This window comes from Rhea americana, unplaced genomic scaffold (genome assembly GCF_003343005.1).
Source record: "Rhea americana isolate MKP2758 unplaced genomic scaffold, rheAme1 scaffold_6, whole genome shotgun sequence".
NCBI classification, from domain to species: Eukaryota; Metazoa; Chordata; class Aves; order Rheiformes; family Rheidae; genus Rhea; species Rhea americana.
The window spans coordinates 1,156,362-1,183,936 of NW_028186756.1; the positions used below are offsets into that span (position 1 = coordinate 1,156,362).

General features: G+C 42.1%; 2 protein-coding genes across 2 annotated transcripts in view; one reads left to right on the plus strand and one right to left on the minus strand.

Annotated features, from left to right (window-relative positions):
* Positions 1-19,474, plus strand: IRS4 (insulin receptor substrate 4; the record flags this gene model as incomplete). Its single annotated transcript, XM_085319714.1, has 2 exons — positions 1-3,130; positions 18,394-19,474. Coding segments are annotated over 2 exons (3,135 nt in total), but the record flags the coding sequence as incomplete, so codon positions are not given.
* Positions 19,475-24,201: 4,727 nt separating this feature from the next.
* Positions 24,202-27,575, minus strand: part of COL4A5 (collagen type IV alpha 5 chain) — a 63,799-nt gene continuing 60,425 nt past the window's right edge. Inside the window, exon 51 of the mRNA XM_085319715.1 lies at positions 24,202-27,070. Coding sequence (XP_085175841.1) covers positions 26,989-27,070 — 82 coding nt within the window. The 3' untranslated portion in view covers positions 24,202-26,988. The remainder of the gene's footprint in view (positions 27,071-27,575) is intronic.

The window sequence follows — 27,575 nt, forward strand, 5'->3', positions numbered from 1 at the left end:
CGGAAGCAGAAGCACGGCCACAAGCGCTACTTCGTGCTGCGGGCCGAGAGCCACCTGGCCCCCGCCCGCCTCGAGTACTACGACAGCGAGAAGAAGTTCAAGAGCAGCCTGCGGGCCGCGGGCGGCGGRGCCGCCTCGCTCTGCTGCCCCCCGCCCAAGCGGGTCATCCCCCTCTACCAGTGCTTCACCGTCAGCCGGCGGGCCGACGCCAAGCACAAGCACATCATCGCCCTGTACACCAAGGACGAGTATTTTGCGATGCTGGCCGAGAACGAGGCYGAGCAGGAGGCCTGGTACCAAGCCATCAGCGAGCTCATGAGCCAGAGCAAAAGGGGCGTCCTGGAGCAGGAGGACCACGCGGATCCGCAGGCAGATGAGGATGACGAGCACTACGGCGCTGCGCTGAGGCCCGGCACCGTCTTCAAGGAGGTGTGGCAGGTCAACGTGAAGCCCAAAGGACTGGGCCAGACGAAGAACCTTACTGGAGTGTACAGGTTGTGCCTCTCCAGCAAGGCCATTCACCTCGTCAAGCTGAACTCGGAGGTGCCCTCTGTCCACTTGCAGCTGATGAATATCCGCCGCTGTGGGCACTCAGAGAACTTCTTTTTCATCGAAGTGGGCAGATCTGCCTCCATTGGGCCTGGAGAGCTCTGGATGCAAGTGGATGATTCGGTGGTTGCCCAGAATATGCACGAGACTTTTCTGGAGACCATGAAAGCGCTGAAGGCCTTTGCAGAGTTCAGGCCCCGAAGCAAGAGCCAGTCTTCTGGTGGTGGTAGTGGTACCAATCCTATTTCTTTCATCACCACTAGGAGGCACTTGGGCAACTTGCCCCCCAGCCAGACAGGCTTGCAGAGGAGATCTAGAACTGAGAGTGTTGCTGGAGGGACTCCACCTACCACCAAAAGCAGCAGCTCCTATCGCTTCAGAACATCCAGCGAAGGAGAAGGAACGATGACTAGACCTTTCAGGTCAGTGACTGGGAGTCTGATCCATCTGAATACTGCAAGGATGAATCTGGGCCGGCAAGAAGGGAGCGGAAGGTATGTTAGAGCAGCTTTCAGCTCTTCTTATCACACTAGGTCTGCTTCGCTGCCAGTGTCGCATTTTCCCTCCACTACAAGTCCCATCAGTGTTTCTTCCAGTAGTGGCCATGGCTCTGCTTCGGACATGTTGACCAGGCCTTCTAGCTCATCTGTTTGTGGCTCCCCAAGTGATGGGGGATTTATCTCTTCGGATGAATATGGCTCTAGCCCTGGAGATTTCAGGTACTTTCGGGTCAGGAGTAATACTCCAGATTCCCTGGGAAACACACCGCCTATCAGAGAAGAGAACTGTTTGAGTGAGTACATGTCCATGAGTAAACAGCAGGCAGATGATAGTTCAAGAGATGATTATATGGAGGCTGAAAAGTGTTTCAGGAAAAGAACTTACTCTCTAACTAAACCAACTTCTGCAGCAATGCAGCAGAAGACAACACAGACTACCGCTTCATTAGATGAGGATTCTGCAGGAAATCATGGACGATTACTTTACTCTGAATCACCAAAATTGAAAGATAACCATGAATCTGACTACAGTGACACTAACCTTGATTCTGTATGTAACCAAAGCAGGAGTAAAGCCAGGGATGATGGGTACATGCCAATGATGCCTGGAGTTGCATCTTCTCTATCAAGCAACACTGATTATTTGCCAATGACTGCTAAAAGTGTGTCTGTTCCAAAACAGATTAAYAATTCGTGGTCACCATCTCAGGTTGACTCCAGAGGATATATGATGATGTTTCCCAAGGCTAGCTCTTCACCTGTCCGAAGTCCCTTAACTGGATTTATATCAAAAGGAAGTAATGAGAAGATTATAAACAACGAGTATATGGATATGTCACCTGGTAATTCAGCTCCAAAGCACCCTGGTGATTCAAATTATATTCATACCACTTCTGTTTCCAGAGGTTTCAGCTCATATTTTTCTTTGCCCCGAAGCTTTAAGGCATTATCAGGACAGAATGGTGACCACAGTGAATATGTTCCAATGTCTTCACCTGGAAAACTTTTATATGGTGGACCAGAAAATGTAAAAGGTGTCAACAATGAAGGTCTGGCTAATGGCATCTCTAAGTCACCAGTTGTGAAAAGTTCAGATGAAGGACTTGCTCAGAACAGGGCTACTAGGCCTACAAGACTCCCCCTAGGTACAAGAGGAAGTAATACTATCCCAAGAATGTATGATCGTACAGTTCCACCTGAGCCTGCCAGTCCTGGTGAATATATAAATATTGATTTTAATGAAAAGGCAAGTAATACACCATATTCCTTATCTGCAGAAGGATCACCATCATCTCTGGGCTCAAGCAGTGACCACAGACAGTCCCCGCTTTCTGATTATATGAGTGTTGATTTGGATGTACAGTCACCAAAAGCAGCAAAGGAACTGTCCAACTCTTTAACAGATATTACAATTTATGCAAGTTCCAGTATTCCTAGAAACCAACCGAATCCTGACTACGCTAGGCTTTCCTTTGGTACCGCTTGTGTTAGCGCTGCAAGTAACAGGACTGATGATTACACGGAGATGTCGTTCAACATGGCGACAACACCACCTCGGCCGTTTGCCTCTGAATCTGACAACGGTGTAAAGATTGACAGTCCTTCTTCCATAGTTAATAGGCTGTGCATTGTTGATCGATATGCTGGTAGCAGTAGCTTCTCTGTTCCTAGCTCTGATCCTCCTATGGGACCGAAAGTGATTCGAGCCGATCCTCAAGGCAGAAGGAGACACAGTTCAGAAACATTCTCTTCTGCTGGGACTGTGACTACTTCCTCCTCTTTCTTTACTGATAGTAGCAAAAGACACAGCTCTGCCTCATTTGACAATGTTTGGTTAAAACCAGATGAAAACATTTCTGATGGTCAGGAAAGCAAAATGTCCAGGGATACCTCAACTGGATTTCAGAATGGCTTAAACTACATAGCCCTGAATTTACGTGATGATCCTATAAGCTGTGAGGCAAGTACTGCTACACCAACTTGCCATCTCCAAAATGGTACTTCGAGTTTGGACAGTGGAGCTTACGTAAGCATAGACTTCACCAGGTCCGACGGTCTGAAGTGTAACGCTGCAAGAAAAGGTTTGTAACTTTAGAAGCAATTTCCTTTCGTGCTTATTTAACTATAGGAATTAAATCCTCTACTTAATATCAAAATGTCTTCAAAATGGGGTAAATGTTTTTGTAGTCTTCTGTATTATTCTAGTACAGCTTGTCTAGTAGTGGCACAGTATGCAAACCATTGAACAAATGCAGGATGTGGCCCTTGGCCTAAAGGGTATAGATTTATGTAACTCTTCTGCTAGGCAGTTATGTGTTACCAAGCTGCCTTCTACTTAGATTTTTATAAAATAATTTTGCTAGTATGAACATTGATCACACTTTTATATCCTGGAATCTTGTCCTGAGGTTACAGTAATCCACTATTTTCCCTTTGTTTTCCTCTTTTTCCCTCCTTGTAACTAGATGAATCTTCACTTTTTTTGAATTTGAGCTTTTAGTAATTTGTTTCGTGGATAGGGTAAACTGGGAAAGGGTAAACTGGGAATTGCTAAACTGGGCTTATATGACCAACTTTGGATTTTTGGTGRTTTTTATGTGTTTATTTCAATGAATGTAGGTGGAATGCTTTTTATGTGCAAATCTACTTACATTTAGTTGGATAAATCTTAGGTAAACAGAAATCTTAATTTTTTTCCCCCTGAGGGCTGGTATGCTCCTTTTGATCTCTGCTCTCCGGCACATCCTGCTGAGAAGCCATCTCCGGGTGGCTGGGCGGGACGATGAGGATCTTTTGCAGCCGAAGCCCTTAAGATCGTGGCCTTCTGGTCCGCGCGAGGGCGAGGCTGGTCCATAGCCCTTCTGCTGTACTCGGCTGTCCGCCTTTGCGGCAGCCAGTGAGGGTTGCCTGTAGCAGGAAGAAGAGCAGGCTTTGAGGGGTGTTTGCTAGGTCGGAAGCTTGGGAGTGCAGAGGGCTAGTTTTCCAGTGATCAGTCAAGTCTGACCAAACTTAAGGCAACAAAGTTTCAGAGGTATGCATAAAAAACAAGGCTGTTGGGGGTGGGGAGGAAGACTATGGGAAAGAGAAGGGGTGCTACTGTTCATACGATAGGCTCTTTGCTGTCATGGTGATGCAAAAAATAGTAACTGCTGCTGGTGGTATGATCTGTGTCCACTGACTGAACAGCAGTGTTTTATGCAAGTGCTGTACTGCACAGTAGCAGTTTCTTGGGAAGCATAATCCATATTTTGCTATTAGTGACCCACACAGCTTTTTCACGGTAATTCACATACCCAGATAGAAAACCACGTGTTGGAAACAATGTTTTCCTCTTTGCAAAGATATGTGTAGTCAATAATTGATGACTAGTAAGAGGAAATATTTAATCGCTGTTGGACATTGATATTTGCCCACTTCTCTGTCAATAGAGGAAGCAGTAAAGGGGTAGACCAATACTGGGTTTTTGTATTTTTCATTGTAGTCTTGAACATTAAAATAGTAGGCTTTTTCCATTTTCCCCTTAAAACTAAGTGTCTACAGGCGGAAGGTATCGTAGGAGCTTAAAACTGTGTAGCCTTTAATAGGGGAAGGTGTAAGCCTGACTCAGCTAGCATGCCATTCGAAGTCTGGCAGCACTGCTTGGGGCTGCTCAGAAATGTGTGGTTTGCCTCAGTGTTTTTTTTTCTGCTTTGTTTTGTTGGTTGGAATCAAATTTAGAAGACGTTGAAAGTTGCCAGTCCAAGAAGTGCTTTCTTCCAAAGTTAGTCTTTCAGCACTTCAGAGATTTGCCTGCTAACTCAAAGGCACACCGGTTGCCATAGTCATTTTGGCTTAAAAAAGCACGTCAGAATTCCTACTGAATCTCATTCCCCTCATATCTCTAAAATCTATGTTGTAAAGTATAACTTCTTACAAAATGGAGAGAGAGAACAAAGATAACTCCATTTCGGCTGTGCTATAAACTTTACATTTAAATATCTTTCTCAAGAGATACTCTGTTTAGAAATTGTGTTAAACATTTTGCTCGTTACTGCTACAGTTAATATCCAGGTCCCTGTGCTGGCCTTCTTTCCCCCCCCACCCCCTCCACGTCTATTGCAAGTTACGGGGAGGAAAGAGACTTACTCCTAGTGTGTTTGCTGTGAATTTAGGTCTTCTAGGAGTGAAAAAATATATTGAAGTGAAAGAATGCATAAAAACATGGAAACTGGCAGGAAATTAAGCATGAGAATAGTAAGAGCTTAAGTTAGTAGGTTTGTTTTTTTCCTCTAGATTTGGAAAAAAAGGAAAAAGAAGGAAAGAAGAGGAAACTAAAACACTCCACAAAATTCTACTTCAAAACAAGGCCTAACAGGTCTACCAAGATGGCGTAAAATATTTGTGGTGTACAATAGGAGGGCCAGTGGGGTGGGGATGTTCCCACTCAGAGGGGTGAACAGATTTAAGTGTAGCCCAGGCTAGTAGTAGTTTACCTAATTTAAATATGGTGTGGTAAATTGATGGTGTTCCTCTGTTTCTTAGTGATACCTTAACATTTTTGATGATAAAGTTTATTATAAAGAAGCTATTTTCATTCACATAAAGTCTGTATTCTTTAAGCAGTTGATCTGTTTCTGCTGCAGTGAAGCTTTTTATTTGAATATTTAAAAAGAATAGATGAACCAGAAGAAACTTCTAAATTCTGTTTCGAATCATGAAAATAGATCTTCATGCTTAAACCTCTTATCTCCTGAAGAGGTGAGGTGTAGTGTACCTATGTGTAATTGATATTTTTAATACTTTTGGAGACTTTTAGCAGAACTAAATACTGTGTTTTCTTCTGCTTTACATCCCACCCCATAGTCTGTTTGCCAGAAAAATAGTTCTATATGGTTAAATCCGTTTTTAAAGAAAAGATTTAGCAGATACCCTTGTCTTCCAAAAACGGAGATATGCCTGACTTACTAAATTCTGTCTGCTAGGAGACTTTAATCTCTTCTCCCTACAATACAGTTTTACATGAAAGGAAAACATTTCCCAACTTCTGATTATTTGCCTTTTTGTTTTGTTTTTGTTTGTTTRAACGGGATATTGTGTTCTGTGACTCAGCTGCATTCTCTTAACTGCTAAGAGTGATATGATGGGAGAGTGATTTCCAATGCATCATTGCACCCTCATTGTGAGTCCCAAACTACTTCTGGTTCAGGTTCACTGGTGTGAATCAAACTTTTTTTTTTCCCTTCTCCATTCATGAAATGGTTGCAGGAGGGGGAGGGTGCTCACTCAAAATGGGAAATAGGTCTGCTGCCGCCTTAAAGTTTTGGTTTAGATTTAGGCATAATTGAGCTGAGGTTTTTTATGGGAAACAGTGATGATAAAACGAGTATAAGGTTTTGATTTTTAATGTGTAAACTTTAAGGAGGTCATTAGCTAAACAGTTTCATCATGAAATTGTTACACAATATTGAAGCAAGCGGTTTGCAGTTTTGATTACATGAATCTGAGTCATGAAATTTTGTGCTAGGAGTACAGAACAGTAAAGCTACTTCAAACAGGGCTTAGCTAATATATACCTTATTACTGGACCTTGTAGAAACTGAGGAGGATAATGAGAGCAGGGCAGTAATAAACTCCATAATGGGTCCTGTATACTACTAGTATGTTTCTGCAGACTTAATTAGAAATACTAAACCTACGAAGATACCATGGCTTCCAAAAACAAAACAGGCTGTTCAGAGTAAGTGTAATGTTCAGCTTAATATCAACCCACCTATTTTACGCCCACTCTTTAATCTTATCTCTACCTGATATTCTAATAAGCTGTTAAGATATTGTTTCAAAAGTTCTCCAAAGTGCAGGATTATAATTTAAATGATCCTCACCTTTTTAATCTACTCCTGTGTCAGACTATGTAAGAAGTGTTGTGCACCCTTTGGGAGAGTTGAGAGGAAGGAAAAACWAGTACAGTTTTAAAGCAAAACTTTTATACTGAGTTGTCCAGATTCTTCATGGTAACTTGCATATTTAAAATGCGAAATAATGAAGAATAAAATGAGCAATATACATTTTGAGAAAATCAGAAGCTGGAAGTTTTAGCTACTACTAATATAGTAAATTACAGTTTACTAGATACCAGGCAAATAACTGCTGCTTTTGGATTCCAGACTAGTGGTTTTTAGGAGTTTGCTTCACACTGAGGCTCTTTTGTATCAGCAGAATACTTAAGGCATGGGCCCATTTAAAAATAGCTTGAAGTACCCAACAGAAATATATCTGAACACTGACGTGTATCCTAATCTTTGAAGTAATGTCGGATCATAAGTCTTAAAAAAAAGTTTTACTGTAACAGATGCCATTTTAACAGTCTTGAGTGACTTACTGCTAGGCTTAAAAATACACAAGATTGCTTTCTCAAGTAGCGTGTGAGCTGCTGAAGGCAGAACAGATTTTTGTCTTGTAGTGTGGGAGTGAATTAATTATGACATATTTGACCAAAAATCAGTTATGTTTTACTTGTACCTTGGTGAGAAAAATCTGAAATATGAATGCTCCTCTGTCATTAAGAGAGACTACTTACTTGTAGTGAGTGTTAAAATACTTTTGGAAATCATCTTCTCCAGATTTTAAATCCATAGTTGCAGCTAATAGTCGTGTATGTCTTTTCTGGAAGTCTTAAATTTCTGCTCTCGAGTGTAGCTGTCTTGTACATTAAGGCCCCACTGTAGGATGTAGGAAGCTATGGGAGGAATCCAGTCCTGACTGAAACTTTTTTCTTTTTTTTTTAAGTCTCTGGATGAAATCTTAAATACTTTATTGCCCTTTTTATTTTTGCCTGTWAAAGTTTGCCTTCCTCCCTGCTCCCTTGGCGTGCGAGGGCCCCTCATCGCTCTTGCTGCGTGGGATGGCAGGTGGGAGCCGCAGAAGGTGTGCGGAAAGCTGCTGCTTTTCCGAGCCTTTCCGAGACGCTGCYGGAGCCCAGGCTTGCTGGGACGGTTTGTCGCTCGGTATTTCTTTGGGGTTTTTGTATGTTCAGTGGCATGTTAGCAAGAGGTACTGCTGGGCTTTTTGTGTTTGTTTGTTTTGTTGTTTTTTAAACCCTGCGTTTGCTCACGCTTTATGAAAGGATCTTTAATAAGTTCCCTCCATATTGATTGCTGGTGGTGGGGAGGGTTTATAAAATGAGGTTTTGGATGGTACTAGAAAGGGTTTATAGTCCCGTGTTGTGACTTAGTGTGTGTTTGTGTGCTCTGTTTGTGGAGCTGTGGGGCTCCCAAAACAAGCTGAATAGTGTCCAGTCTGATTCTGCTAAAAAGTTCTCTTCCTCCCCCCCCCCCCAATCTAAACCAGGGGAAAAAAACCTCTGCATTTCAAATACTGTTTTGATCAGATGTCGCAGCCTTCAATCACAAGGGAAGTGGAGTGATCAAACTGAAAGGCAGGCAGGAGAGTAAAGCTTTCCAGAGCCAAGGATGCTTTATTATTGCTGTTTTGTCCTAAAAATGTAGCAGTTTTTGTTATGACTCATCCTTAAACAGTCCGTAGCGACCTGGCTGGAGAGCTGCCCTGAGGCCCACCCCTATGGACTGTTTGCCTTTTTTTTTTCTCCACGTGTAGCTCTTGCATGTTATCAGCTCTCTAATGATAAGCTACACATACAGGTTAAAGCAGATCTTTACTGCAGTATTTTTAAGTACTTAAAGGCCTGCCTCGCAGATCAAGAGTAGAAAATAACAAGTTTTATTCTAGCCCCGTATCTAAAGGTCACTAAGTTTAGAGGTGGTTGCAGTTTAGTTGAGAACCTTGCTCAGTAGGAATCTGTGACATACTCGAGGGCAGGGGGAAGGCAGGAGTAAATTAGCCTGACTCATCAAAGGCGTTTCGGAGGTGTTGCTTGACATCCTGCTAGTGTCTTATCTGAATGATCTCGAATCATTAGAAGTGTTTGGATTTGCGAAGATTTCGCTTCAGGTGTAACATTACCATAAGAGCAGCAGCATAATAGACTGTTGGCAAGGATTTTTCTGACCCGGTTAAATCGTGAACTATATCTTCAGGGACAGATGTTACTTGAAAACTTTATTTTTCTGGTAATTTTGCTGTATGTTTGGATGTTTGCAATTCAGATTGTGTTTGTGTGTGTCCTGTGAAAGTGAGGTGTGAGTTAACACAGGAAGATGTTACCTCTCCTATTTTCTGGGAGAAGGAGGTCTCAAAAGAGATGGTTTATACTAATTATTAATAGATATGGCTAAAACATACAATTTAATGTGATTTGAGCAAATTAAAACTTTTAAATCAATAATAAAAGATGAATAGTACTTGTGTTCATTGCATTGTTTACATATATACTGTAAACCTATATAAATATCAAATTAAATTGTTATTTAGGGCGTTAAATATATAAAAATACTTTTTCCTCTTTGCTAGAGAATGAAGGGCCAATAACTTAACTATTTGGTGAGAGATTTCCTTTTCAATAGARGAAGTTTTGTGAGTGACTGAAGGATACCAATGTTTTTTTTCTGCTTTTGGAAATCATGAGAAATAATACCAAAACATGTGCAAGAAACCACTTAAACTTCTAAATTTATTGGGTTCCTAATGAATGATGTCCTCCTTTCACAGGAATAGTGGGATTCCACTCCCATACTTGCGCCAAGCCAGCTTGCTTTGTTTTTTATAGCTCTTGCTGGACAGCTGAGTCTGCAATATAACACTGGAGAGCCAGAGCCTGAAATGTTTTGGGAATTGATGTTTCTATTCACACACGACTCTTAAACACTCAAAGTTTGGTGAGTTCCTAATGGCAATGAAGCCATTAAATAAATGAGACTRTATCATATACTAGACCAAGAAAAAAATAATTGGGTGAGTCGTGTGACAATTTTATTTTTAGAAAGAAAACTGTTTAAGCTATTGATAAGTATTGGAGTTTCTGAAATTTTGTGGCACCTTATTGACAATCAAGCTAGTGTGGGTAAGACAAGCCACCAGTTGGTACACAAGGGTCTCCCTTCACATAAGGGCACCTTTGGCTTCCCAGCCTAAGTAACCAAGGACTATTTGCCTTTGGGTTGACGTTCTTTAGCACAGGTTGAATGCAGGTAAAACTTTGTCAAGACAGACACAGGAATATGCTCTAACTTCTCTGTCCCATCTCCAACTTGTTCAYAAATAGACAAATCTAAAGTAGTACTGATTAGGACTAAGCAGATATCTCTTGCTTTATGGAAATTTTTTGTATTTTAGGTTTATTTGCTAAAAACTTTGTAATCCTTTGGGTTTTCAGTAATAGCACTCAAAAATCCACTGCTGACTTTAGATTTCCACCATTTTTTGTGTGAGATACTTGTAGAGCTATATGACATCTACATTTAACGCTGTTCTTAAAATCTTTTTTTCTTTTCTTTTTTCTTTTCTTTTTTTTTAATTGCAGACTGTAGTGAACAAGGTAACAGTTAGAAATGAGTTAAAAAGCTGAACAGATTTGATCTTGAGATCATTAGACATTGTTATGACCTGGCTCTATTAATGAGACTTTGCAGTTCTCCAGACATGAATTCTACTCTTACTTTGTGTAGAACCAGAAAAAGTAGGCAGGATGGGAGCCTAGCATACAAATGCAAACGTGCTAGTCTCCCTCATCAAGAGCTTAAAACTTAAAAGATGAAGCTTGTCAGATGGGTGAAACTTAATGTGCTGAGGTAGAGAGTAAGATAAGGATCAAGGTTGCCACCACTGGCAGAGTCAAGGTAAGAGTCAACCTTCCAGAAAGAGTAAAGGCTGTCTGAGAAGAGTTGCAGGAGAGGAAGCTAGTAGAGGCATGGCAGGGAGTGGTGGAAGGTGGTGAACTATAAATACAGTGGTTGTAATGGTCTAAATGACTTGAAGAGGATGAGGCGAATGTCAGAACCCAGGCCGAGTATTAATCTTGGTTAGARGAATGCGGGCCAGTGTAGATCTCTCTGAAACAGTAGCATGTCCCAACGCTTGCTGCTCCCTTTTGGATGGAGGAGGAGGAGTGTATGCAGGTTAGTTTTTCTGCAGCCATGCAGCTGTTAAATTTGATGCAAGCGAGGGTGCAGGAATGTGTAACTGAGGGTGAAGAAAGAGCACAGAATCTGCATATTTGGTGAATGTACCCTACCTTTGAGAGGTGTAAATTACTCTATTTCTGTGAAGGTAGGACAGGTTGAACAGACGCTGTGGAGGGTTGGGGGGTGGGTTTAGAGAAGGTGGCAGTGGTGAGGCTCCATTCATGCGTCTCTAAGGCTGAAGGTTTTAGAAATGACCAAAATACTAATGGTGATGTGTTCCACGGGGTAAAYGTTGAACAAGAGTTGCACTCTGTTGATTAAAGCTTGTCCGTGTGTCAACAGAATTTAACTCTGTCTGCTTTGTGTGTTTCTGAGCTGCCTCTCCTTGGCTCTTGTGCAYGTGCTGTGATTTGAGAAGACCTTGCTTCACGCATGCAATCCGAACTGTTCTTCGTCCTCTGCGTAAGCTAGGGCTTTGGATATCCTGATGCTAATGCAGATTCAATAACATGATAATTAAACTGTTGCATGCCACTGCTCTGTGTGGCAGCGGTAGGGCCTGATGGTAGGAAGGAGTTTGCAGGCACATGTGGGCAAACGGCCTGGCTCTGGAGACCRGGCTGTGGTAGGAGTGAGAAGCTGGGCTGCTCAGAGGCTGTGCTTAGCCATGTRTGTGGCTGTGGAGCAGGTTTCTGCTGATACCAGTCCTTCATGGTGGTACAGGTGAAAGAGAGAGAAACTGCTGAACACTTTCAAATGTCAGTGGCTAAAGGGATTGGGAAGAGAGCAACTGCGACGTGTGAAACTGCAGCATGTGAAACTTCCTGTAGAAAGAAAACATCAGGAAAGGTGATTTGAAAGGTAGGAAGCAGTTTCCGTAGTCACGAGTGACTCTTCCCTTGCCTCTCAGCTGTGTTCTGAGGAACAAGTTTGCTCGTTCAACRCCGGACCCGGCCGGCCTCCTGTCCTCTCCCCTCTTTTCGGCAGGGACCACAAGCAGGCACCACCCAAGAGGGAGGAGGAACAGGGCAAGCTTATATAATGCCTCCCCACAAGCGTACTCCCAGTTTCTAATTTCTTTCTGCTTGGGGGATTTCCTGAGCCTGATGTGGTCTGTCTGTTTGATAATCCTGTGTAGATATTGCTTCCAAGTACTTTTCCAATCTCTCTTTGAACCTGTGTAAACTTTTTGTGCCTACAGCAGCCTTTGGTCAGATCCGGTACACATTGCGTGAAGCCCTTTCTGCTGTTTCAGACCCAGCTCMCTACTAGCTTTCTTCGATAGTCCTTAGTTTTCACATTGGAAGAGATAAGGATCTGTTTTCTCCATGTCACGTAACRATTATTTTGTAGATGTCACGCTCTTCTCTGCCATACATTTAGCCTGTTCGCTGTTAGCCGCTTTCCTTGCCACGCTGAGCACTGTATCATTTTTTAATTATACACTGATTATCCTGTTCCCTGTCCCAATACCTGTCTCGAGGCCAGAGTCCTTGGTACCTGGCTGTCTCTGAGGGGCAGCTGCTCCTTGYCTTTGATGGTCTCTGAAACTCGTCTGGCTGTTTGTCTTTTCTGAACGCAGGGACTGCACGTGGTATTCATTATTGTTATTCTACCTATTTTTTTCTATTATTTTCCTAACAATTGGTAACATCTCGTTGGCTGGATGGTGAACTGTAGCAGGTGGTGTTGTCTTAAGCCAGCTGAATGATTTCTCCTGCAAAATATTTACCCATGCATTTTCTGCAGGTTAGGAGGTAAGTCGTAGTATCTTTATACACTTCCAGGGAGACTGGTTTTGAACAAGCAGATTTTTTTTTCATAATTCTGTAACATGAAAATCTGAAGTTTTGAACTTCTAAGCTTTGTTTTTTCAAGCAGTTAGAATAGTTTTAGTATCGTCTCGCTGTACTTAGAGCGGAAGCTTAGTTTAGAGGGGAAAAAACAACAACAACAAAAACTTAAAAAAAAAAAAAAAATTCTTGTCAAACTGTCCAGTGCAATTTGAGTTGTTGTTATGCCCCTGCCAAAACTGCATGAAAGTTTCATAATTCTAGGAATAGTATCAGTAAAGGCGATGAAATTAGGGAGTGTGCATAATGCCTTCCTAGAAAAACTTCACTACTGTTTATTAAAACAGAAAAAGAAGCCGCTGTTGCTTAAGATAAGGCATTTCTGCAGAGTAAATAAAAATGATCGTAAAGCATGGGAGAGGCTTGTTAGCTCGTGAAAATGTTGAGCATTAAGAATAGTGAACTATGCTTGAATGAAAAATCGTGGATAAAGATTAGTTGTAAGAGTAACTTTCAGTCTTCTAAGTTTTATACATACAACTTGAGGAAGAAAAGCAGCCTAATATACTGGGATGTGTTGTTACTGATCATTTTAAATAGTTCATCCAATGAAAAGTGGATTATGTAACAGGGTTTTTTTTTTAAACAAGTTTTGCTTTTTCTGCTTGTGGAAAGATCACTCAAATTATAGATACAAAGTATATAATCATTAGCTTAATTTGAACATTGTTGCCTTGTTGCTGATTTAAGAAACTACTTGAAATACCTACTTAAAGGTAGGCATGTAGTTTGGTGTTATTTCCCCAAAAAGGTATTTTTCAAGGTCCGGGCCTTGGTTGGGTTATCCAGGTACAAGAACTGCAGGCGCGGTGGCCGAAGCGGATGCGTATCGGTTTACCTAGGGGGCGTTTGAAGATGTGGGGTTTGAGAGTGCGAGCTGAGAGGGAAGTCTGCTTTTCACAAATAACTCTGCTTACGCATAACACTCTTAACATTGTGCTGCTTGAGCAAGAACCTGAAGAAACAGGAAAGTGGCTTAGGATAGTAAGTGTATTTGGGAAGTTTGAGTGCAAAAGAAGTTACCTTAAATTTGTGAGGAATATCTGTGGGTAAATGCCCTCTCCTTCCTGCAGTGTGCCAGTTAGTTTGCTTTAAAGTGACCTTTTTTTTTTTAATATATCTATCGTATCTTAATTCAGATATAGGAGAAGGAAGTATAACTTGGGTATATTCTCATCTGATACGTTTTCAAATGGAACACACGCCGTTTGCAATCTAAGGAATTAAGACTGATCTAATCCTCTGCCCTTAATTCTTACAAAACTATAGATTATTTTTGCCTGGAAATTTTGCAGACCTCTTTCTCAGTGCTTTTCTTAATTTAAAATTCAACTTTTTTTCTGAGCAATGGCTTGTTGCCATTCTGTTTTAAATATTTGCCCTTCTTAGTTTCTTTCCTGTCCTTTCTATGCTTTTTCTCTGATGGTTTATCCCTTAGGAAGATTCTGAGACTGCATACAGCTTTAAAATCAGATTGAGTATACCAAGATTATATCTTAAAAAAATTAATTATGTAATGAGAATATGGTTCTAATTTTCTGAACTGGGTTTATATGTTGAGAGGTGATCTGTGGAAAATTTTTGTATGCCTGATGCTGTCTGGACTTTGGTTTCCCATGTTAAACATCCATAGGAAACTTGAGTTTGTGCTGTTCCCCCTATTTCAAGCCAACAGAGCTCAACTTTATTTAAAGGATGAAGTTTTTGTATAGACAGTCTTAACAAAGTTAGAGTTTGTATCAAACAGGAGAAGAGCCCAGTTAAGTGCTTGAAAAACCTTTTCAAATTGTGTATTTCAAGACTGTTGTAAGAATGTATATTTTTTTTCCAAGTTCAAGTTTTTGCTGCGTGTTTTATTGATCAGCTCATCTGTATTCTTGTTTTTTTTTTTTTTTTTTGCGGGGGGGGCAGGGGGGGAAGTAGATTGAGCAGATTTCCTTTTGAAGCACTCAAAAAAAAAAAAAAAAGAGTAGTGACATGTTTACATTGGTTCTGCACGTTAATTTATTTTCAACCTTGTCATATTTGTCTGGCTGTAACTTTTTTTGGTGGCATTTATGTTTTAGGAGCTCAAGGGAGCCGATGGGCTACTTCGTGAGATTTGGTCCTGCCTCCTAGCTCGGTCGCTTGTGATAATCTGTTTTCCTTTTACAAGAGTTGTTTTGTCCTTTTGCTTGACAGCTTTTACTGTTGCATGAGTAAGTCGGTGTTGAGTCAAATACATTCATACAGCAATGAAATACAAATAATCTGTTTTTTACCAATGATCAGCAATTCTCATGTTCTCACTGTTAACTTAGAAAAATGCTGGTTTTGTCATGCTATGAAGGCTGAAATAAGATGATTTGACTTCACAGAAGCCATGTTATTTTTTTTTTTCGAGCACTTCGTATCTTCCATTATTTTAACTTCATTTACTGGCTAGTTGAAAAAATGGAAGAAATTCAGAGGAGAGGGGAAAAACGGTCAAGGAGCTCAAGGCAAGAGCGCACCCGAGCCTTTGGCGAGCAGTCTTGTAGCCGGGCACCACAGAGATGGAAAACCAGGAGTCAGCRGCAGCACAACAGATCTGGGCCTTATTCTCATTTCTGCTATTTTGCAACTCTTTGACTAATAAGGGAAAGCGCTCACCCTGCTGTATAAGGGTGCCTTTATTGACCTAAAAGCGGAGCTTGGTAGCACCCTTGGCAGGGCGGTTGCTCTGGCGGCCCCGCGTGTCACGTTCCTCAGCTAGGAGGAAAAACCACCCTAGTAGAGATAGATGTGTACATCCATATAGATATCTCTGTGTGTGTGTACGCATGCATACACACACACACGTGTGTGTGTGCATGTATATGTATTTATACATATGAATGCTTGGTGTTTTTATCCCTAGTAACAGTCGATAACCAGGAAAGCCAGGGAATTTCTYGGGTTTGTGAAGCTTAGTTGAAGGTACTTTCTTCTGACGTGCTGTTAGCTGCTGCGCGTCGACRCGGGCTGCGGTTACCTGCTGAGCTTGCTCTAGGAGGACGTGTTTAGGCTTTCTTCTGAATTTTGCCAGATGTGTTCAAAGAATCAAAGTTACAAGGTAAGCAGGGTTTTGCTGTTAAGCTCTTCCCCTCCGTGCGTTTTGAAAGTAATTTGGCATAAGCTCATGAAAAGCTCTCGGGAGGTTTTGAGGTGGGGATCCYGAGGCCTCTGCCGCGGGGTTGCCCTGCTCAAACAGCCGTGCCGTGCCAAACCTTTCGGGGATGTGCTCGCAGAGATTAGAATAACTTGTCCGGCAGCTTTCAGGCGTGCCGCCTGTTAGGCGGGGAGGAAGGAGGCGGTGAGGAAAGCCGAGACGCTTTCGGAAGGGCCCCGCGCGCGGGCTCCTCGGCCCGGAGCAGGCGGGCGGCGGCGGTGCCCGCACGCGTGGGTCTGCGCGAAGCCCTCGCGGCGCTGGCGCTTCCTGGCGCCCCTCGCTGAGGGGCGGTTCGTGGCCGAGTAGGGCGCGTGTTTTTGCATCCTGCAACATATATATATATATATATATATATAATTTTTTTCTTTTCCCAAAGAGGAAAACTGTTTCAGAGCTGATGGCTTTACTTCTGCCAGAGCAAAGCCGTTTCTAACCGCTTCACCCTCTGTGTTTAACAAGGGGTAGGTTTTTGTAGCGATCTTATTTTAAGATTTCTGTGGAATAATACAAACCGAGATTTTCTGAGTTGCTGGTTGCAGTGACTTTAAATTGATGGATTTCAGTCCGGCTAACTTAGGCAAGGGTGGAGCTTTTGTGTGTTTAACAAGTGCATACTTTATGATGGGTTATATAAGTAAACATACAGGTTTGTGCTATTATACATAACTCTGGCTTGTTCTTTAGATTCAGAATATTCCTGTGGCGGCGGTAGTTAAGTGTTAGTCTGTCTTTAGACTGGGCAAAACAGCACGGCCAGGATTAAGCTCAAAATCTCGCCCCTTCTCGTTGCAGCAGCCCGCGCTGCCTGGCACCGGCCGCTCCGGCATCGCGGCCCCCCGGGCTGCCGGGAGCCTCGCTGGACCGCGCGAGCGCTCGCGCTGCACGGCTCGGAGGGGAGAAGTAGGCTGCGCTGCTGCGCGTGGCGTTTGCTGAAGGCAAATTCTCTTCTGTTAGCRCCTGGCTCTGCACTTGCCGCAAACTTGCAGCTTCCTTCTTCCGTGTAGCGGCAGGAGACGGATCCCTGCAGACTCGTGTGTCACAGCTTGAGGGGGAGGTAGGAAGATCTGACTGTGCAGTGACCCAAACCAGCTGGTAGGCAGAAAACAGTGTCCTCAGCCCTCACGCTGCGGACAAAAATGGCAAGTCKAGCGAGCGCTGTCTCTAGCTGCGGCGGGAAGGGTCGGGAGCTGTTGCCGCACTAGGAGGGGCAGGGCGGCTGTGCGGCGGCCCTGCGCTTCGGGGAGGGCAGCGCCGGGCGGGAAGGGCCGTGCTGCGTGTGCAGGTGGCCCAGGAGGGGCCGCGGAGCTCGGGGAGGGCTGTGCCCACGCGAAGGGCGGAAAAGTGCCGGAGGAGAGCAGCGGCTGAGGCCTGGGAGACGGCGTGAGCCGCTGATTTGGCTGATGGCGCTCCTCCGGACCGAAGTTAGCTTTCGAGCTAGGTGGGTTGGAGGTGTGGAGGGTTTTGCAACGAGCTTGAGAGAGATTCTTTGTGCGTTCCTCAGTTTGCATTCACACCGCTGCCGAAAGCGGTCGGATCCCCCTTGGCATCAGCGTTTCGGTGCGGTGAACCCGCTGAGCCGTTCTCGCCYGGGGGAGAGCCCGCTTGTGCCCGCTGTGTCGGAGAGCTGGCGTTCCTCTTCGGGGTCGTCCTCCCTTAACGCTTCCGTTTCGGCCTTGCCATCCGGCCAAACCTTCCTATGATAAAAGCTTTGTTTTCTTTTTTGTTTTTTTTTTTTTTTCCTTACCTTACCGGGCACTTTGCCTTTTTCAGTCAGCTTGAAGTCCTCGCTGACCGCAGTGAAGACGCCTCCCTGGTGTAGTTGCATGCTTCTAGCGCAGCGCGCCGTCCATCTCCTTTAAAAACCAAGCAAAACGCTCGCTGAAACTCTGAACGCCGTGGGGTTTCGCGTGGTAACTCGCTGGCACGCTCCGCTGAGCGGCCGAGGAGAGCAGCCGGAGCTGCCCGCTGCGTCCRGGCCGCAGCTGCGGCGCTGCCCCGCGTGCCCCCGGGCCGGGCTGCGCGTTCGGGAGCGGGGCGCCCAGGTCTCCGAGTGCCGGCCGCCCGGGGCGGGGGCTCCGCGCGGGCGCCTCCGTGCTCGCCCCCGCTTGGCTTTCGTGCAGCTCGCGGGGCTCTCGGGGCGCGCCGGAGCGGGGCCCCCTCCCCGCGCGGGGCGCTGGGTCCGGCCTCGGCAGCTGTCGCTCCCGCGCCGCCCGGGCTCCGTGCGTTCTCCTCACCAGAAAACGTTTTTTTTCCTCCCCCCAATATAACTTGCATTTAAAATGTCACTGACTTTTCTTTCTCTCTAGACTGACTGCATTACCATGGAAACCGTTGCGGGAAGAGAAGACTTTTCTGCTGGTAACTCCAGAAACTGTGTGGTGCTTTTGGAAGCAAAGCTCAGCTCCAGCCAGCTACTCTCACTTCCACCAGCACAGACGTAGCCACACATCCTTTTAATTTTTTCATGGACATCAGCTCTTCACAGTCGCATTAATTTGAACTGAGATTTTTTTCATAGCTGTGCTTTGGTGGTGGAAGTTGKTCTTTCCTGTCATACCTATTTGAGAGGCAGTGGCAACGCTAACAGGAGACTCCTGAACGCCCTCTTTCCTCCTCCTGCCTCTCCCGTTAATTTGTTTTTTATTTATATTCTGAGAAGTCAAAGCTGTTTTCTGATTGTCTGTTTAACATGGGTTTTGCTTCTCTGGTACATTAACAAGTGATTAGCTTAAAACATGTATTGTTTAGAAATATTTTGGCAGTTCAAGTTTTTTTTTTTCTTTTTTTCCAGGTGGCTGGGTGGAAGGAGGGAGGGAGAGAGAAGTGCACATTAGCCCTAGGGGAGAACCCGTGGGACAGAACTGGTCTGTGAAGGAGAGACCTCTTCTGCTTTTTTTTTTTTTTCTTATGTTTTGCATTTATGGTACAAGAGGTATTTCTTGATCATAGGCTAGAGTATTTTAAATCAAATGTCTGTCAGAGCTTAAACTGAACTTTTTGCTCAGAATTTTGGTGTGCACAAAGTAGGATTAAAGGGCTGGTTGTCTTGTAGGTTGTTTTTGTTCTTACCCTCGAGTTACTTGTTTATAAATATGAATTGTGTAAAATGAGGTTTTTGTTCATGCATTCAAATGGAGAAGTGCAGAGTCTTATTCAGCTTTTGCAACTTCTGCATTATATTTGTCAGCTGCAGCTTTTTAAAGAGAAACCACCCAAATTGATCTTACTTTTGCCCAAAGTCCCATTTCTAATTTGGGACTTTTTTTTTTCCTCTTCCTGGCGTAATGGGAAAAAGTAAAAAGTCGGCTCATCAAATGTCYTTAGCCTGCCTAAAGAAATGCGAACAACAGCTATCTGACACTTTTAAAATAAATTGTAGAAAAATCAGGGCTTAAGTGCTTCACTCTTGTACTGATTTTTTTTGTTGTTGCTGTTTGAAATGAGTTTAGGCTTTTAACACTGCTATGAACTTTAAGAGCATGACTCTAGTTGTTGGTACGTGCGATGTATGATGCAAGGCACTGACRATTGATAAGGGGTTTTGAAGTGGTACGCGAATCCTCATGCTGTACTGCACCACACAGCTGGTAATCCTCTTCATTGTATATTGTACAACTGTTCTGTAGGGCTGCCTCACCTCTAACATACAACCTTTAAAAGACTAGTACAGTTTGTATAACAAATTAGACACTGTCATTTTGATGTTTGGTGATGTGTACCCAAATCTATTTTTGAGTAGTATTAAAACGTACATGTCACTAAAATACAAAGACCTTTACGGAAACGTAGTCGGTACCGATCGGTTTATGCAGTGTCTTAGTGACGGGGGGGAGGGAGGGGGGAAACCTGTTGCTACAGGGTTTAAAAGCACAGACCTGTTTTTGATTCTGGAAGAAAAGTTTAAGTTGGTACAGTTACTTGTTGCTGCTAAACATACACTAATTAAAAAGATGACCACTTTTATAGACCATGATACTGTCTTGCCATATAGCTTTGGTTTGGTCTGGTAAATTAATAATGCAATATGTAGACAGCTTTTTTTTTTTTTTTTTAAAGCTTTACATCTTTTTTAAGAAATCAAAATTTGGATGAAGATCTACAAACCTTTAATGTGAAAGGAAAAGGTTGTTTTGAAGAAAATTATGGTGTTACATACTTATTTCATATTAGATCCCTGAGGCTGCCATTGTACAATATACAGCACTGATTTATTAAATGCTGAATAAATAAGTAAATGGGTAACCTCAAGTATAGTGGTACAGATACTAACAGGTACGGCATAATAAATATGCAATCTTTTTGAATCTCTTAGTTTACAGCAACTAATTTATTCAGTATTGTGCTGGAAGAACATTTTCAGAAAAAGTAAAACATATCACTATATATACTACCTTCCAGCTACCCGTTTATGCTGCTGTATAGTACAAAAATACCAATGATGGAACAATGTTTGTCCTGTAAATTTAATTTGATATTGGACAGTTATTGTCTGTACAAACTAAAACATATATGGTTGAAACTGTTCATTATATTTGCTATTTCTGCTTCACAGATCTGTTTTAAAGTTGAGCTGATTGATCTGGCTTTGTCTTCCATTGTAAATATTGTTACATTGTTTTCTTTGTAAAACACATCGCGTTTGCGGTTTTGGGAGACTGGCTTGAAGCTCTGTATAGTGTTTATATTTATCTGACTTGGCTTTCCATAGAGCTACTTGCAGTAAATACGTGTTCATGTAGCTCCGTGTCTGGGTTTTATTTTTAAACAAACTTTGGTTTTTGTGTCAAAAACTCATTTCCTGCTACTGCTTCTTTATTTTTTAAGTGGTTTTGTCACTCTGCTTCCCTGAGGATTTGGAGAATCTTTTAGCTTATTACAGGGGAGTGTTTCCTTGCCTATCTAATTTTCTCTGCCACTTAGGGCAGAATGTTATATACAGTAAAACACTCAGAAGCTTTCTTTGTAGTAGTTCATAATGCTGGTAAACAATTGTGTTTCTGAATGGAAAAAAATCAGTGCGTAATACTTTCTCTGCTTTAAATGCAGGAGATTTTGGCAACTGTTTGTTCATAACTCCGCTTAGGATAGGGTATTTAGGCTTCCTTACAAAAAATATTCTTGGAATTTTTAGCAGTGCAGGTCAAACAGGGTGATGCCTTTGGAGTTTAGTGTAGAAGGGAACAAGCATGGTTTGCTGTTGCAAATTTTGTAATATGATTTTGTTTTGAGATATGCTGAACATGATCTTGGTATGTAAAAACAAAACCCATCTAGATATCTCAAATCCGGCTACTGCACCCACTTTTAAGAACAACTGAACTTAACTCCGAAAGTATCAACAAAATGTAGTGCCTTTTCAGATTCTTGCTTTACTGATGTGAAAGGTATGTCAACAATTCTGTATCGAAATGTTGTTATCCATAAATATGAGCATATATGATCTCTAGAAACGTGGGTGATTATTTTGAAATGGCTTGGATTAGATTTTTCTTTAAAAATACCTAATTTAATCCTTATTCTGTTACTCAGAATAGTTCACTAAAACAAGTCTCTGTAAATTTGTTTGCTGTAAGAATAGGATTTTTCCCAACTAATCAGCCCCCTTACTTGGGGCCTCATTTTATAGCACGCAGTCTGTATTGGGAAGAAAAAGAAAACAGTACTTCTCATACACGGCAGAAACAGCCGTACAAGCAGTAAACAAACAGTGAAAATTATCCAAACACTGTCAAGACTGTTGCGAGAGTTTCACAGTAGCAGCTTTAAGAGACCTTTGACTGAAGGTCCCATTGGACCTGCAAGCTGCTCCCTGCTTGAGGGTTTGGGGGAGGGGGCAGGGAGACATAGTTCAGCACTAATTTTTCAACCCCCCTTTGGATGAATCACTGACAAAACTCTCAACTTCTGAAGCATGGTGAAAGCCCTCAATTAAAACCAGGAGGCAGTGAGATTCCCTGTTTGAATTTGAAGGCGGTCACTAGCATGCGTATTAAATGCAGGGCTTGTTTTTGTTGCGAAATACATTGACCGATTCTAATGGACCTTGCATCCCGTTGAGCAACATGGGACTGGAAACGGCCAAGTAACCGGGAATGAAGAAGCTGTATGGTGGAGGAAGAACCACTTGAGAGTTATCAGGTAGGATATAACTCCTATTTTAATTCTTTCATGCCCTCATCTTCTGGCTGTGTAACAACAGTGGTCCTGTCTATATAAACTGTTTTCTCCCCTAATCTTTCCATGAAGGGTCGTGAAGAAGCATCTCGGAGGAGAACTGGAGCGCTGAGCTTTCTATATATGTGCAGGAGGTAAGAATTTTTTTTTAAAGAAAGCACCTAGTTCGGGTTGCTTTGGCTTGTTTTCCCTGGTGCTTGGTGTTAATTTAAGACTTTGGTTTTTCAAGAAGCGTTATGGTTACGGGAGCCGGCCTCTCGAGGGAGTCTAGCCGGGCGGGAGCTGAAGCCGCCTGCAGCGGCGGCAGCCTCCGTTCCCGTTTGGCCTGCAGGCCGTCACGCGTGCCCTTCCTGCAGACAGCGGGTTGCCGGTTACTTACCTGGTAGTCTTGACCTTTCTGCTAGCTAGGGTTGTCACCAGTATGCCTCAAATGGGTTGAATTAATCACCTTTCCCTCAAAAGCTACATATTCTAGATACTTGTTCTGTGTTCTGAAATGTGGGATGCTGTTACTGTTCCCCTGAGCTTGATCATCCCTCTGCCTTTCAGTAGCGATAAATGTCCTGCTTTTTTTGTCAATAAAATACYCTGAAAAGACTAAATTATCTCCATCTCTTGCACAATTCCCAGCTTGTGCTTCCAGTGGAAGTAGCTGCAGCAGTAGCATTACATTTTCAGCAACAGTGCTGGGTAGTCTAAAGCTWAACTTTTCTGGGAAGGACCTATTAAAAATATGTAACATGCTGCTCACAGCAGTATATGCCTAAACCAGCAAAACTGATTTCCCTTTGTGGTGCCCCCCGAGATGACGCTTGTATACGGTTCTAGCAACAAACTGACTTGTGCATTTAGCGCACATGCTATAAAATACCATGGAGAGATAACAAAGCGTACAGAAATAATTTCAGGAGATCTTTTGGCATACAAGGCCTGCTTGCTTTCAAGATCAATAAATCACTTTTTCAAGTTCTAAAACAGCTTTTTTAAGTAGGCATTTCCTCCACCCTTCGATGTGAGAAAACCTCTGTTGTAGAGGGGATCAGCCTTTACAACAGATGACAAAAAGCTGCATGCTTAAGAGCTTTTAAAGCACAAATCCCACCTGCACTGGTCTAATTCATTGTGTACCGAATGCTGCTACATTGCTGTRGGTGCCCACTTTGATTATAGGTTGTACTTTGACTGAAGAGTTATTTCAGAAGTGTTTTAATCCCACCTTGTATCATAAATCCATTTGAACTTGAAGCGTTTCTCTTTTAGTCAAGGATTAAAATAGGAATTTTTGAGAGTGCAAGGATACTAAAAAGCCTGTGTGTTGACTAGGTAGAGCTTTGCTCTTGGCTCTGCTAACAGAACAGTGTAAACAAGTTATACAGAAGGTTACAGTTTTTAGGATTTACAAATTGGTAAGCCTTTAAAAAGCTGCATTTTTTCAATTCGGCCTAGTTACAACTGACAGTGAAATTAGACCATCTTTAACTCCATTCTGCCAGAAGCTTGTAGGTCCCTTTCAAAGCATGTGAACTGTGCAGCGAGCAAAGAAAGGTAATCCGCTCCCCCTGCTAGTAAGCTTTTATTGAAGTCATTGCTGATGCAGGCACTCCCAAGAACTCAACTGTATTCTGTTCTAGATTTCTTTTAAAGCTATAYGATGCCCTCAAGTGGCTAAAGTGCATATCCTGTCCCTGTACATCTTGCAAATACAACTCTCCTATCTTCCAGGTTACTACTTAAGATCAACTAAAGCAGACTAGCTTTATGTGACTACTCRAGAGAATTAAAGCTTTTGTTACAAATAATTTTTAGGAAAAAAAATGCTTAACAGTAGGTGAGGAAGCAGCATTCTGATCCAGATCATGTTTAGGCTGTACTGGAGGCCATTTTAAGGCTCTACATGTTCAAAACACTTTTTTACTTAATAACAAATCTGCAAACACAAGGTTTTTCCTGTAGTTTAATGTTTATATAGTGATGGATAGCACCTAGAGGCCCCCAACCAACATTTGAGCCCCCCAATGTTGTATGTAGAGATGTCTCTGCTCCAAAGAGCTTACAGTCTAAGTAATCAAGGAGAAGAAAATAATAACCATTCTTTCTTTATAGATGAGAAATTGAGATTCAATACAAGACAATTTGCCTACCCAGAAGCAGAAAATGCAATGGATGGGAATTAAATGAACATCTTCTGAATCTCTGTTTCATGTCTTAGGTAAAAGATGTTCCTTCCTTTCTAGAATGCTTTTCTCTTCATTAAAAAGGATCAAAATTAACCTATTCAGAAACGGGTTAAAGCTGACTGAGGTTCAGGACAAGTCAGAGTAGGAGCTCCAGAAACAGAACAGAGAACACCTTTGCAAGATGTAGCTGCTTTACATCTTTTCATTTATCCATGGTCACCTAACAGGTTTGAGAACTCAGGCTGCCACCTGCATAGCTGCTGTGTCCTGTCTCCACCTAAGCATGGCAAGACAGGAATTACAGTCCCAGTGCTCAGTGGGGTTTGTTTTACATGCTGCGGAAGAGGCCAAAAGCTCAGAGAGAAGCACTGTTAATGCTGGACTAGGACAAACACTCTCTGCCCTTCCCCAGGTTTTCATTATAGGAAAACCAGTTTGCCTTGGGCAAAAGGCAGCACATAGCAGAGCTGCAAGGGAGAGCCAGAAGAGCACTTTCCCTGGGAGCTCCTCAACCTTAGCCTCCATTCTGCTTCTTGGGACTAGGGACAGGCTCCTAGGTTTGTTCTAGGCTTCAGAGCAGACAGCAGTAAGATATGGGCTTAGGTTTACACTAAAAGACTTCTTACTTTATTTCAGCTTTGGTAACGAGTTATTGACTTGGAGGTAGCAATAGGTTCAGTTTATTTCTCTGTATGCATCAGCAAACCAAAATAAAATGAGTTGAAGGGTGCACGTTGCTGAACTGCCCACCCTCTCTGCTGTCATAGTTGCAGCTAAYGCATGGGCTTGGGCCTGTTTTCTGCAGATTGTCCCTTAGCTTTAAAGCACAGTGATGCTGCTATTAGTTTTCTTGCATTTTAAACCAAAAATCTTCAGTTTCATACACAGTTGAAAGCTTTTGAAGTCAGCCCCAGTCTCATTGTATAAATCACTGCCACCTGATCAGTCACCAGTCCTATGTCTTTTGTCAGATATGCATAAAACAAGGAGTTTCCAGATGCTCAGGGCTTACAGTGATAACTGAAAGATAAGTAGGAATAGTCATTAGCAGATGAAGTAGTTAGCAGTATTCAATACAAACAAATACACTTCACCTATATAAAGCAGTATATTAAATCACAAGGCAAGCGGCATAGATGGTGATGGTGGCAATATACAACGAAAAAACTAAAAGTATGATCACGTGGAAAATAGTCTTGCTTTGTCAGGGAGTTTGGTTTACACACAAGTATAAATGAAACAGCACTGACCATAGAAGTTGTAACAGTCATGGACAGTTATGCATACAGAAAAATTGATCACTTTTCAGTTATTGCACAAGTGACACTAAGACATAGAGTAATATTCTTACAAAATAACGTCAAACAAGGAGCTGTGTGCACCATGTTCTAAAGCCTTATGTGAACTATACATACACAAGAATTGCTATATATTGTTAAGTACATTGTGGATGCATATAAATTCACATAAGAATGATCAAAAGATTAATTTGTGAATAGGAAAAGATCAGTTTCCAACAGATTTTGCTTTATTTTATTCAGAAGGTTTCTTAGCGTGTACACTATTTCAGATAATATGCGTGACACCACTTCAGAGTAAAGAGAGGTTTTATGTAAGCATAATCTTAAATGCTTTGGTAACTGGATATTCCCAAAGAATAGTTTTTGTTAAACCAAACTGATTACTACTAAAATGTGAATGTGACTTTTATTCAGAAAAGAAGGATATAGAATATGGCTAATCATCTCACATATTTTTCGCAAGATACAAAAAACCCTTTTCAAGTGGACTGTGATTTCTAAGCACAAATAAAACCATTGAGAGCATGGTGTACATTATTAACATTTAAAACCCTGATCAAAATGACTTCAGAATTATTGTGCATGCCCCCAAACACATCAGGTTGGCAACTGAGGAAGGAAATGAAATATTAAATGACTAAGTTGGTGCAAGAGGGGTAAATTCTCTCCATACCACAAGTTTCATAATAAAATACTGTTGTATGTTTTAAATTTAGACATGAGCATTTTTATATCTGAGGCTGGTTTGTTTCTAAATGACTAAAAGTTTCAACTAAAAAGGTGTTTACACAATATACACATTTCATTACTTACAAAGAGAAATAAGCTTAAAATTTCATATTAAAAACCTGGGATACAGCAGGGTTAGTAGCACCATGAAAAATGTTTTTCAAAACTGCAGTCTGGTTATTTTAAACATACTCAGTGCGTTGTGTTTTTCTGTATTCTCTTGGTTGATCAAAAAGGTGCCATTTTGGTACAGGGAGAGAAATGGAAACTTTCATCTTGTGATCCTTCGTGAGTCTCAAGTGTCTCTTCTATTTCCAAGAGGTCAAATCTTTTATCTTCGTCCTGTTGTCAGATATGTACCAAACAATCTTTAGTTTGGCACGCGAGTGAGGTACACTTGAATCTGCATGGTTAAAAGTTTGGATTTTTTTTTCTTTCCACACAGTAGCACCATTATTACAGCTGGAGGACAGTGCACCTTAGCAATTTTCAACTGTTTTATAATATTTTCTCCAGGATGTTACGTCTTCTTCATGCACACTTGACAGCGGCTAATACGCGTCCTCAGGTCTCCAGCTTTCAGAGTCTCTGACTGAGGTTTACTGGACAACAAACAGAGGTTAGGTTAGCTGCTGCTTTGCTTGCAGAATTTTGCCTTTAAGCTTCTACTTAATTCCACAGTTTAAAAATACGCTCAAGTACCTGAGTGGGACTTAGTCTTGTATTTTAAAGTTTTCCTTACATGTGATTCTTATGTATGTCCTCACACCAGGTGACAGATGCTCAGTTTTTGCTCAGTATAATACACTATAACACAAACATTAAACTGAGTGGAAGGCAAATTCTGTACACGAGAGGCAGTATTTTGGGGGCATGGCAAGTGCTCCTCCCCCTCAAGGGAACTGTATTTGTGATCTTGAAGGGAATTACCATGACATACAAATCTCATTGTAATGGTATTTCTTACTTGTAACTGATGGATTTACGAAATAAATTCTATTCTGAAAGGGTAACAGAGGTGGCAGATAGTCCTGCAACCTATCTGTGCTAGTGTGCATGTTCACAAAGGATAAGCCCACTCTTTAAAAAGTATTTTTAAGAAATTAC